Source organism: Pseudophryne corroboree, chromosome 5 (assembly GCF_028390025.1).
Source record: "Pseudophryne corroboree isolate aPseCor3 chromosome 5, aPseCor3.hap2, whole genome shotgun sequence".
In the NCBI taxonomy this organism is placed as follows: domain Eukaryota; kingdom Metazoa; phylum Chordata; class Amphibia; order Anura; family Myobatrachidae; genus Pseudophryne; species Pseudophryne corroboree.
The window spans coordinates 84759387-84773039 of NC_086448.1; the positions used below are offsets into that span (position 1 = coordinate 84759387).

At 43.0% G+C, this 13653-nt stretch overlaps 1 protein-coding gene across 7 annotated transcripts in view; it reads right to left on the bottom strand.

Moving 5' to 3' along the window:
• The window catches only part of CDK14 (cyclin dependent kinase 14), a 1134790-nt gene that overhangs the window by 253337 nt on the left and 867800 nt on the right, over positions 1–13653 (bottom strand). For all 7 annotated transcript variants that reach the window (XM_063921438.1, XM_063921439.1, XM_063921441.1 and 4 more), the window contains one exon: positions 5898–5946. In XM_063921438.1, coding sequence (XP_063777508.1) covers positions 5898–5946 — 49 coding nt within the window. The remainder of the gene's footprint in view (positions 1–5897; positions 5947–13653) is intronic.

Below are 13653 nucleotides of genomic sequence, written 5' to 3' on the forward strand. Positions count from 1 at the left end.
TAAGTTTATACCAGGATGAGCACAGAACATCTCCCTGAATTCACAAATATTTAATCAACATGAACTATTTAGGGTGCCAGGAAGTCCCCAATGTATTGCCACATTGGTGGTGAAGGGTTAAAGGATTTGGAGACAAATGCAAGCCTGTACCCCATATGTTCCATGCAAGCAGCTGCTCTATGCAATAGGCAACAAACCATACGTGCCACTCTCCCTTGTACCCCTTTCAGACCGCAGAGCTGAGTTGCACCCGGGATTTGTACACGGTTCCTTCCCGGGTGCGACCCGGCTGAGACTGGCGGCCCAACCCGACTTATTGCTGGGTTGGTGATGTCACTACCGACGCAAGCCGAGGCGGCACCTAGAGATGAGATGATCTCCAAGCGTCGCCTCTTCTTATGCAGTGAATGGGTTACCCGGCTTACCCGTTCACACTGCACCGTGAGCCGGGATGAACCATCTCGCTACCCGGGTTGAAATACAGAGTCGCTCGACCGAGGTTATTTCAACCCCTTTCAGACCGTGGCAGTCTGAAAGGGGTATTATTGTCAGGGAGACTCCTGAAATAGCAGCAATCTCCCTGACTCCCTAGCCTTCAAGGAACCCACTCACTTAACTAAGTCTCAGGGTTAATTTAAATTAAATAGATGTAGGGGTGATGCTAGCAATGTGCCACTGGGACCGCACATCTTGCATTTCACCTCACACCTCCATAAGGGTGCACAGAAAAATGCACCTTAGGTTACCGTGTGCACGGGTTATGTGCGCACTGCACATCATCTACTAGAATGTGACCTTACATTACATTTAACTGAATTCCTCCCTCAGACTTGAATTCTTGAGGCCTCTATTCCCCTCCTCACAGCATGTCCCTGCCCCTGTCACATGCAGCCCTGTCCTCACTGAGACATCACTCATCTCCTGATATACTCTGTGCTGCTGGGGGTCTCTGCTTCTTCAACTACAGTATATAACTTTAATGACAGGTACATAAACAACGGGTTATGTATTCACTGAAGGGTGCACATATATGCAACCTGTAGACGTACTGCTTGTTCAGTCGGGTTCAGTTGGATATTCCGGTTGTTGTGATCCGGGCTGTCCAGGAGGCCGACACCGGGATCCTGACAGACAGAATACCGCCGGTGAGCGCAGCATGTCCCCTCGTGGGTTCACTACGCTCGCCAGGCTTCGGGCCCGGTGGCGACCTTCAGTCACCACAGGGTTACATTCCCCCCTTGGGAGGTGGCATGGACCACCACCCGAGTGTGGATTCCGTTCTCCAGTATTTTACTGGGTGTCGGGATTCCAGTGTCGGTTTCCTGACAGCCGGGATCCAGACAGCCGTCAAAAGGATTGACTCACACCTGATTTACTAGGTAAACCCAGGAAGTCGCCTACAGGGGGCTTCTGCCAGACCCAGGGCTAACGGAGCAGGATGCACATGCACAAAATACACAACAAACGAAACTGAAGATGAAAAGCCCAATAGTCGGAGGCCAGAGCAGTGATAAGTGGCAGCACAAAGAGGCGGAAGAATGAACGCCAGATGGATTGTAGACTCTTTTTATAAGGATAGAGACATGTACTGTGTACATCATGTCCAATACGCATATAAATTATGGGTTAAACATGAGCTGATTCACAGATTGCTGAAAAACCACTGAATGTCAAAACCGTTATTATCGGAGCATTTTATATTACAAGACAACAGAATTAGGGGCCTAATTCAGTAAGGATTGCAAATTCTGCTAATTAGCAGAATTTGCAATCCTTTTCCTAGCATGCCTCGCAATTTCTGCTTCATTGTAGAAATTAGTGAAGCCTCCTGCCGGCGCAGCTTATCAGGAGGCCCTCAGCCATGTTTGTGATTGCGGCGGCTGCGTGTGACATCACACAGCCACCATGATCACGACCCCAACACTCCCCCGTACGCGCCGCACACCGCCTTTCATCCGGCTCTGCCAATCCCTGGAAATGGAGCGTTGCCCCCCCCCCCTCCACCCCTCCACTCTCCCCCCTTACTGATTGACTTGCAGAGGCGAATGCATTTTCTGCAGCCCCCCGCAGAAAATACGGGCGCATGCGCAGGACGGGCACTGCACATGCACCCGGATCTTTTTCTCAATAATTACGGTTGGATTGCACGCTGCGATCCAATCTGAATTAGGCCCTAGATCTTTGGTCCCGTACTCTGAATGACAAATAATTTGTAGCTGTGCTGTGTCCAATATTAAATCTGTGCTATCCAGCAGGTACCAGCTTTGATACCTATTGCAATCCATCTCCATGGCTCTGTATCCAGCAAGATCAGCAACACAGCTGTCAGTAAATGAGCACACAATCTGCTAAGGATTAAACAGTAGGCAAAGAATTGTACAATTCTGTAGATTTTACATCTGTACTTTGCTCTTTTGTGAAGAACAGGGGAATTGAATCATGTTGCCTAAACTTCTAGTCATTATGATGTGAAACGCAATACTGCTGTTCTCAGGCAGATGCGGGCACTTCATCTGTCTGCGTGTGCCTGTGTGTGCCGGGAACAGAAGCAATTACTGGCCATTATTTTACGTGATGTTACCGGGACTGACTTATCTCACTGCTGCTACGCTGGGAGGAGGAACACTGCATCAGATGTGGCCGCAGTTATATTGTTAATAAGTCAACAAGTCCCCAAAATGAGATCCTCTTGAAAATAGCCCCAGAAGACGTCCCCGGGATGAAACTGAAATCATATTGGCCTGATAATAATTGTCTATTGCTACAATAATAATCTAGACTTCTTAAACTAACCCTGCGCTGCTGCATTAGATGCAGACATGTATACTGTATGTACGTAATAGGGACACGGTGGCTGAGCAGGTGCGTATACCGACATTAACGGGCTGATTCAGAGGCGCATGAAAACCGCACGCAACGGCGATGAGCGATTTTTTGCAACTGCACTACCCCTATGGCGCACGCTTTACACAAAATGTATGCACAAAGGTGCTGCAGCGATTGGGACAGACGGTATGAGAAATAGGGCGGTCCTGGGAGTGGCCTGACGTGAACGCATAAAAAAATAAAAATCAGTTACATGGGCGTGTTCTGGGGGTGTTGCGAGTGTCCTCAGATGCTCAGCCACTGCCATATAGTCCACACTGGGTGTAATAGACTCACCCCAAGAGACCCATACAGCTGTAATTGATGATAAAGTTATTTCAAGCTTAGGAGTTATATTTCTCACGTGACATAAGTGTGGTAACAATTCCCAAATAAATCAGTTCTGATTCTTTGATGTACAATATTAAAAAGGTGAAATATCCCAAAGGGGGCGAATATTTGTTGCATCTACTTTATAATCAGGCACCTAGAGACCTTAGTTTCTTTCTCAGCCAATAACAGTCACAGCAGGTGATGCAACAGAACATGGAACAATGCAGTAAAACTTTCTATGCTCCATATTTATCAAGAACAAGATGTACAACCTAAATGGAATAAATGTAGCTGTATATAGGGGGTAATTCCAAGTTGATCGCAGCAGGAAATTTTTTAGCAACTGGGCAAAACCATGTGCACTGCAGGGGGGGGGGCAGATATAACATGTGCAGGGAGAGTTAGATTTGGGTGTGGTGTGTTCAATCTGCAATCTAATTTGCAGTGTAAAAATAAAGCAGCCAGTATTTACCCTGCACAGAAACAAAATAACCCACCCAAATCTAACTCTCTCTGCACATGCTATATCTGCCCCACCTGCAGTGCACATGGTTTTGCCCAACTGCTAAAAAAATTCCTGCTGCGATCAACTTGGAATTACCCCCATAGTGTATGGAATCTTGTCTTTATACATATTCAGAAGTGCTCAATGCAGTACATGTAAAGTTTTTGGCGAACCACCTTATTCTACATACAAACTTACCCCCCAGACATTAAGGCAGTGGCTCTCAAATTTGGGGGTCTATTTACTAAGTCTTGGGTGTAGACAAAGTGGATGGGAATAAAGTACCAGCCAATCAGCACCTAGTCGTCATGTTACAGGCTGTGTTTGAAAAATGACAGTTAGGAGCTGGTTGGTTGGTACATCTCCATTCACTTTATCTCCATCCAAAGATTAATACATAGGGGTCTATTTACTAAGCCGTGGACAGAGATAAAGTACCAGCCAACCAGCTCCTGTCATTTTTTTAAACACAGCCTGTGACATGGCAGTTAGGAGCTGATTGGCTGGTACTTTACCTATGTCAACTTTGTCTCCATCCAAAGCTTAGTAAATAGCCTCTCAATGCTTAAGCAGAGGTGACTTAGGGGTCTATTTACGAAGCCTTGGGGAGAGATAAAGTGGACGGAGATAAAGTACCGGCTAATCAGCGTCTAACTGACATGTTACAGGCTGTGTTTGAAAAATGACAGGAGCTGATTGGTTGGTACCTTATCCACTTTATCTCTCTAAGAGGCTTAGTAAATAGACCCCTTAGTACCACAGTCAGTCTGAATATACCATCTGTGCACATGCGTGGATATCCTTAAAACCTGGACTGTTAAGTTGCCTTGAGGACCAAGTTTGGGAAACACTGCGTTAAGGTTTGAAGGGGGTAATTCTGAGTTGATCGCAGCAGGATCTTTGTTAGCAGTTGGGCAAAACCATGTGCACTGCAGGGGAGGCAGATATAACATGTGCAGAGAGAGTTTGATTTGGGTGTGGTGTGTTCAATCTGCAATCTAAATTGCAGTGTAAAATAAAGCAGCCAGTATTTACCCTGCACAGAAACAAAATAACCCACCTAAATCTAACTCTCTCTGCACATGTTATATCTGCCCCCCCCTGCAGTGCACATGGTTTTGCCCAACTGCTAACAAAAATCCTGCTGCGATCAACTCAGAATTACCCCCAAAATATAAATAAAAAATCGCCTTTGCTGTAAGCATACACAGGTCTGATATCACTGTACATTGAAGAATGAAGCACAAAAACATTAGGGTAACTTTCTGGTATTTAACCAATTTGATAAAACTTTATAAGCAATTCAGTAAAAGAATATTTTTTGCTACAAAATGAAATTCCCATTGTCCTTAGCTGGGCATACACTACACAATTATCTGTCAGATAATCTACCAGATCTGGCTGGTTGGAATGAAAATCTGGTAATGGATGAGAGCAAATGAAAATTGACCATTTGCTCCCAAACACTGGAAATCAGAAAAAGTGTCATTCATGCAAATTGGTTAAATCACAAATGTAACCAATTTGTCTAAACAACAGTTTTTGTCCATTTTCCAGTGTTTGGGAGCAAATGGTCAATTGTTATTTGCTCTCATCCAGTACCAGATTTTCATTCCAACCAGCCAGATCTGACAGATTATCTGGCAGATAATTGTATAGTGTATGTCCAGCTTTAGAAAGACCTAGAAATAAATATTCCAAACTAAACCAATACACGTTATTGTAGTAATCAATATAGTTACAACCTCAGAACAAATTACCTAGCAATGAAAAGGTTAAAAAATTTAGATTATTTTTTTCTTTTATTCTTCATTCTAAAGCAGGGTACACACTATAAAATTATCTGGCAGATCATCTGCCAGTTCTGGCTGGTTGAAATGAAAATCTGGTAATGGATGAGAGCAAATTACAATTGACCATTTGCTCCCAAACACTGGAAAACAGACAAAAACTGTTCAGGCAAATTGGCTAAATCCGTGATTTAATCAATTTATTTGGATGACAGGTTTTGGCCATTTTCCAGAGTTTGGAAGGAAATGGTCGAAATGCCACTGAATTGTCTCCAGTATTGGAGAGTTGGTATTTGAACAACAAAAGAACCAGACAATTGAGAGAATAATGTACAGTACATCTAGTGTTATAAAAGAAAAAAAATGAGTTTGACCTAATGAGCTTTCAAAATAGAAGAACTTACTTATTCCAAGCTTGTCGAAGGTTCTTAGGGCTGTACTGTGTAAACCGCTCTGTAAAACACAAACAGGTCATTGAGCAATGTATCAAAGCCGGTTAGGAATATCATTTAACTACAATACATATAGAAAGATCTAACCGATGCAAACGTTGGCATTTCTTACTGTAACTGAAAAATATGGTAAAGAATGCTGATATGAACATGTATACAATACTGTGCAAAAGTTTTAGGTAGGTGTGGAAAAAATTATGCAACGTAAGAATGCTTTCAAAAATAGAAGTGTAAATGGTTTATTTTTATCAATTAACAAAATGAAAATGATGACCATTATCACCCATTTTGTATGATTGGTTATGTCATACCCCAGACTTTAATCCTACAAAATCCATGACTATGTGCAAGTGCACCTAGAAGAATTGATGCTTTATTGAAGGCAAATCAAATATTGATTTGATTTAAATTTATTTTCTGTTCATTCACTTTGCATTTTGTTAATTGATAAAAACAAACTATTAATACTTCTATTTTTGAAAGCATTCTTAATTGGCAGCATCTTTTCTATACCTGCCTAAAACTTTTGCACAGTACTGTATATAAAATGATATATATGCTCCTATTAATAAAACTACAATATATCCCAGTTCATTCAAAAATCACAGAATGAACAAGAAACAGTAGTGTACAAGAAGCACCAACCTGCAATGTAACCGGCTATATAGACAGTATAGTATGGTACTATAAGGCTTTGTACAAGAAACCATCATTTATAAGTATTCAGCAAGTTCTAAAAGTGCATATTAAAGTAATAAAACAAACAGGGTGAACGCCCAAAAGGTAATACTTGCCAAATAGATCCATAAACACACAATTTCTGATAGGATTAGCTGGTTTCAGGTCATTTTTAACAGTCTGCCGCTTTCAGAAGCGTTAAAATGCGTGGGATAACAAAAAATTCAATGCAGTTTTGGCAGTATAAAGCACTCAGAAATTGCATGTCAGAACATGCATTAAATGAGTGGTAAAAACAATTAAAACAATTTTGTTAAATACTTTTCATTAGTGTTTGAACTCTGTTTTTGTTTTGAAATCTCAAATTAAAAACCACGGGGTACCCAGCCTAAAGCACGCTGGTTTAAGGGAGATTCAGGAATTTCTGAGAGTTCACCAGGGCTCTCCGGAATACAGGCTACCCTCTAGAATCTGGCCAAATGCGTCATCAAGCCTCTGCTGCAAGATGCCGCAGACTGCGACACTGCACATTGGAGGATCCGACAATGGTGAATTGCATCACCACAACCTTTGTACTTGTTCCCCCTGGATCTCCCACGTGGATAACTACTATCAGCAAATATGTTTTAAGATGAACCTCGGTGGGTAAACACTTTTCATCAAAAGCTATTGGGAATAACAATGTTAGAAATCATGCATGAATAAAGGATAAAAAGTGTGTAGGTTGTTAATATTGCAATGACACAAACCAGTACTAAGGGTCTAGTTAAAATACAACAAGGCTAATCAGGTTTGGACTGGCCCACAGGGGTACAGGGGAAACCACCGGTGGGCCCTACTGCCTGGGGGCCCACCTTCTGCTCTAAGGATCAGGTTCCAGACTGTGCACTTGAATTATACATTATACATATGTTACCTTATGCTTGACTATGGTGTATTTTCTACAGTGCATTGCTGTTATTAATCTGGTACATTATCATGCATGCAGCAGATTAATTTACTGTATATTGCACTCTCTAATGGTTAGTCAAACCAATGAGGTGAGAGGCCACACACCCTCTGCAGACTGGCCACACCCCTAACATGGGCCCCTACCACTGCATTCCCCCGGCGGGCCCTACATGCCCCAGTCCGACACTGAGGCTAATTGTCTATCGCTACAAAAATCACTTGTGACTGCAATCTACGATTTACTTTCTGCTTCGCGAAGCCAGTTTCAAGGGATAGGTTAATCAATGCATGACCCAATTAGCGTACGAGCGGTAACAGTGAAAGCCTAAACTTGGGCTCTCACTTCCACCTAGCAAAAAAAAACCGTTGAATACAGATAATCCATATAAAAAAAATAAAAAATAAAAAATAGTTGGGCAAATTATAACACTTTGTGTAATTAACCACTTTTCATTCATTTTCTGCAGTTATCGTCTTCTCTGTGATCCCTGTCGCATAGGCGGCTTCTCCAAGCTCTGCACTGTGCAGCCACTACTGGCCAATCTTTCCGACGGAGATATCCGAGCTACTACCTGGATCACTTTGATGTATTAAGGTGCCCATACACCTAAAGATTTATCTTCCAATCTGGTTGGAACAAAAATCTGGTAATGGATGGGAGCAAATGACAAGGATGGGAGCAAATGACAGTTGACCACTTCAAATGGTCAACTGTCATTTGCTCCTATCTATTACCAGATTTTCGTTCCAACCAGCCAGATTGGAAGATAAATCTTTAGGTGTATGGGCACCTTAAGGTGAAGGCCTATCGCCAGTGTGAACTCAAGGACTTTCAACCCTTAATAACAGATCGTTACTGTCTTCTGCACCACCAAACCGTACATGGACAGCTTGGCGAGGCAGCGGAGGCTGAAATTACATGGACAGCTTGGCGAGGCAGTGGAGGCTGAATAATACTCAGTAACTACTGATGCGTAACAACTGTATGTACACATAAAAATCAATAAATAACAATAAAAATGGAAATGGTTGAAGTCCTGCCAGTTCCCAAATCAACTTCAATCTGCTAATGCGGTGTATTTTCCTTCAGAGACTTTTCCAATGTCAGGACACTGGTTCAAAATGGTCCAATTAATTTAAACCTCCAGGTGCAGCGCAGGGTGAGCGGCAGGAGGTAAGGAACCTGCACCAGTCATTAACAACAATAACATTAATGCAGAGGGATTGCAATGATTACATTCTGAGAAATGTGTCACACTTTGTACCGCAGCAACATTCTGCCTTCTCTATGTCACAGACATTCAGCTAAAACAGATATTTTCAGAAGTAAAATCTGAGGCAGCCATCTTGTCAGCTGAGCCTATATTAACGAGAATGCAGACTTCTTAAATGATTGCAGGAGAAGTCATACCTGCAAGCAGAGCCAGGTTAGCAATACGGCAGATAAGACTACAGCGCTAGGAATCCACATAAAACTAGGTCCTTTATCATAACGACACGGTGATCACCAGCGCCCAGCTGCGCACACGGTCGGCCATAAAGAATCATATTAAAAAAATTGTGTTTCTATTTGTCTCACAAAATTATGCAATTTTCTAGATTGGGGCAGACAGTGTAAGGGGGTGTACATGCCCATGTGGTACTGGTCACACCCACATAGTGCGGGCCACACCCACACAGTATTTGTTGCAGCTCCTTTACTTCTCACTATAGGGCCTCTTCACACACAATGGTTTGTCCGTATGGAACAAAATTGTGTGTTTGATTTCCGTGGATCAGCTGCTTTCACAAGCAACGGTTTTGTGCCGAGTGTAATGCAACAGCCATATAGTTTTCAATCTGCAGGAAGTGACAATTGAGCATGGATTCCAAACGTATCATTGTGATGTGGTTGTTCCATTGTTGTCGGTGAGACCTATAAGCTGATGAACAGAAATTCTTTAACTCTTTCCGCATGTCGTGTTTCATCCTTGAGTATTCCAATGTCAACATCCATTACGTCAATCATTGTACAATAACACTTGTTAAACTGAAGTGGTTGGAGAAGGTCAATGGACAACTAAATTTCCATGGTGTGTGAAAAGTGTGCTAAATGTCACATACATCACTATCTTACAGTGATGGCGCAGCAGCCGTCATTGGCAGTTGTTATTCGCGGCTGTAACACGGCGACTGTGCCGTATTCATCGCGTCTGAAAGCTACTGTAGCATGTGGTCCTCCGAGTAACTACAGTCTACGGAAAAAAATGTGCGATACTGTTCTGTATGAACAAAACCATTGTGTGTGACAAGACCCATTGGCCTTTGATCAGACCCAAGCCCATGTGTCTCTCAATCCAGCCCTGCTGCAAGATGTCCAGACTTTGTGCACCTTGGAATTCCATCCTAAAGTGGGTGTTTCTGGGTGGATCAGAGCGAAGGCTGAGCAGAAATGTTGTGGACAGTAATTTTTCTTGGATTTTTAGATTTTTCTTTGCAGTAAACATAAAAAAAAAAAATATTTGGTAAACCATAAGCAGTAAAAATAAAAGCATAGTCGTCTCTTCTCCTCGAAGATCAGGGAGACTCGGGAGAGTTTACCTGCTTGTAGACTGGGCAAGGATATGCTGCTGCAGTGACTGTGAGGCAGGTAAACCCCACCCAACTCAATGTACATTGAGGCAATTTATGCCATCATACGCCTAGACCCGCCCACCTGATGGAAAACTGCATCTGGACCCTCCCCCCTTTAATAACCTGAACTTGTGTATATTTAGGGGTCTATTCATGAAGCAGTGAAAAGTGTGTAGAAATAAGCCAGTAGAGAAGTTGACCATGGCATCCAATCAGCTGCTTTGTATTATTTTATAGTATGCATATTATAAATGTTACTTCAATGTTGATTGGTTGCCAAGGGCAATTTCTCTACTAGTTCACTTCTCCACATTGTTTACTGCTTCATGAATAGACCCCTTAAGGCCCGTACACACTGGTCGATATATAGGCCGTTCTCCGGAACAGCCGATATATCGTGGGACCGTCGGCCAGTGTGTACGGGCGATATGTCTGTGAACTCCGTCGTTCACAGACGTATCGCGTCGGCTGCGCAGCACAGCCGACAGCCAATATATCTAACGATATATTGGCGCGTCGCTGTGTGTGCACGGGGCGGTCGTCCGATTGCCCGTACACATGCTGCGGCGGCCGGCGGTGATTGACAGGTGAACTGGGCGGGCGTGTGTACACGCCCGCCCAGTTCATGACGTCAGTCCCCCGACAGATCGGGCAGTGTGTATGCTCAACACACTGCCCGATCCGTAGATAGATATATCCGCAGATCAATTGATCTGCAGATATATCTACTAGTGTGTACCCACCTTTAGTGACAGTACCTTCTACAGACAGCAATCAGGCAGTTGAGACACCACCGTTGTGTATCCAGATCAGACCTTCTGCAACGTTTGCACTAAATTTCGTCTCCCGTCCCCTCTATCTCGTCACTCAACATCTACACTGCACATAAGGGAACTTTACTTTCTCATTTGACATTTCTATAGAGGAGAATAGGATGGTAATGATCGAAGAGCCACCAAGGACCAGGACTACCAGCTATGTATAAAGAAACTCATTCAACCCACAGAAAGATCTTATTCCATGAAATACAACACACAAACTATTGCTGCATACAATATAAATAAATAACAAAATATTGTCTAATCAGTTATTGGTGGTGACATCAGTGGTTCCCTGAGAAGAAAGTCACCTACCCGCATGCAGACCATAAATGCACAGAAAACATTCGGAAAATGTAATATCTCAAATTGATTTTTAATAGATAATAACATCCCATTCCGCTGCAGTGTATACTGCTTATCATGTGAGTTTGTGCTTTTATTACTGTATTAACACGGTTTCCCAGGGCCGACCAACTCCAGACCTCACTCTCAGCATCAAAATATAATTCACTTTCAGAGCGAACAACAGTTGGCAGCAAGTACATCTGCTCTCCTGACCTAGGAATGGCATTTGCAGACAGGCATTCAGTACCAGGGAACTTCCCTGAACATAATGTCTGTTCCCACAGGAATTAACAGTAACCAGTCAGACTCATTGCAGAGTCAGAATACCTCCCAAATGTAAAGGGTTATGCCATGTCCAAAGTTCTATTTATTCCCTTGTACACATGCCACCTACTATACGCCATATAATATACTGTACATGCCACATTCTAAATATATTGTGCCTGCCACCTACTAAACAGACCCATCCATTATAACATTAAAAGCACTGACAGGTGAAGTGTAACAGCGTAAGGATCGGAGAGACTTTGAAAAGAACAAAAATTTTAGGGCTAGATGACTGGGTCAGAGCATCGCCATTATGGTAGGTCCAGTGAGGTGTTCCTGACATGCAGAAGTTAGTATCTACCGAAAGTGGTCCAAAAAAGTACAACCTGTGAACTGGCAACAGGGTTATGGGTGCCCAAGGACCAATGATGCGCATGTGGTGAGAAGACAAGAGCCGCTGTAGCACAAATAGCTGAAGACGGTAATGTTGGCTATGGGGTCTATTCAATTGGTGTTGGATCCTCTCCGACGGAGAGGATCCGACACTGCACTATTCAATTTCCGGGCATTTCCGACAGGTTTAGCCGGTTTTCGACAATGGCGATCTGACTTTTTGTAAAGTCGAATCGGCATTGTCGAAAACGGGCCAAAACCTGTTGAAAATGCCGGCTAATCCGCCGATCCATTTTTTTCCAACAAAACGTAAAATTGCCAACTTGTTTGAATAGGTCGAATCCAGATTCGACCTAAAAAAGCCAGAAAGTGCCGTCTTTCCGACTTGACGTCAATTCCGACTTTAATTGAATAGACCCCTATGATAGAATGATGCCAGATCAGACAGTGCATCGCAGCTTGCTATGTATGGGGATGTGTAGCTGCAGACAGGTCAGAGCACCCCTTGTTCACCGCAGAAATAGCCTACAATGGGCACGTGAGTGCCAGAACTGTACCATGGAGCAATGGAAGTAGGTGGCCTGGTCTGATGAATCACATTTTCCTTTACATCATGTGCACAGCCGGGTGCGAGTATGTTGTTTACTTGGGGGAGAGATGGCTCCAGGATGCCTATAGGAAGAAGGGAAGCTGTCGGAGGCAGAGGGATGCTCTGGAGAATGTTCTTCTGGGAAACCTTAGGTCCCGGCATTTATGTAGATGTTACTTTGACACGTACCAGCCACCTAAACACTGCTGCAGAAAATGTACACCACTTCATGGAATCTGTATTACCTGGTGGCAGTGGCCTCTTTCTGCAGGATAATGCACCCTGCCACACTGCAAAATTAGTTCACAAATGGTTTGAGAAACATGACAAAGCCCTCAAGGTGTTGACTTGGCCTCCAGCTTCCCCAGATCTCAATCCGATGCGGCACCTGTGGAGTGTGCTGGAACAACAAGACCAAGTCGTGGAGGCCCCACCTCACAACTTACAGGACTTAAAGGATCTGCTGCTAACGACTTGGACACCTTCAGATCTGGCTATGCTCAGAAGACTCAACAACTGGGCAATTAGACTAAGAACTTTTCCATCTTTCTTGACAATGTTAATATAAATTAATAGCATTCTCACCAGAGATATACTGTATATATAACATTGTTATACAACACTACCTGGGTATATACTAACTTAAAGACAAGTAGAAGTTTAGTGAAATGGTTTCAGTATGAAAAAAAATTAATATGAGCTGAGATATATGACTAAATTATATATTTTCTAAACATCATTATCTGCCTAATAAATAGGCTATATCTGACAGCCTTGTGTCAAGGACAGGTTCAAAAAGCAGAATTTCAGCTGAAATCACAAGTGAGCTTATTAGCGGAATGCTGAAGGAGCTCCTGGTCTGCTGTGAGAATTGAAAAAATAAGTGCTTGCATTTTAAGTAACACTGAATAAGAAGATTTTTCTTTCTTTCATCAGCCATAAACCATGCGAGTTACTGTTCCTATGCCGTACGTGTATTTACATCTCCTGTGGGCGGTGAAAGGTGGTTGATGAGAGCCACCTAACGGAAAAGTGGGTACTGCAAATTCAT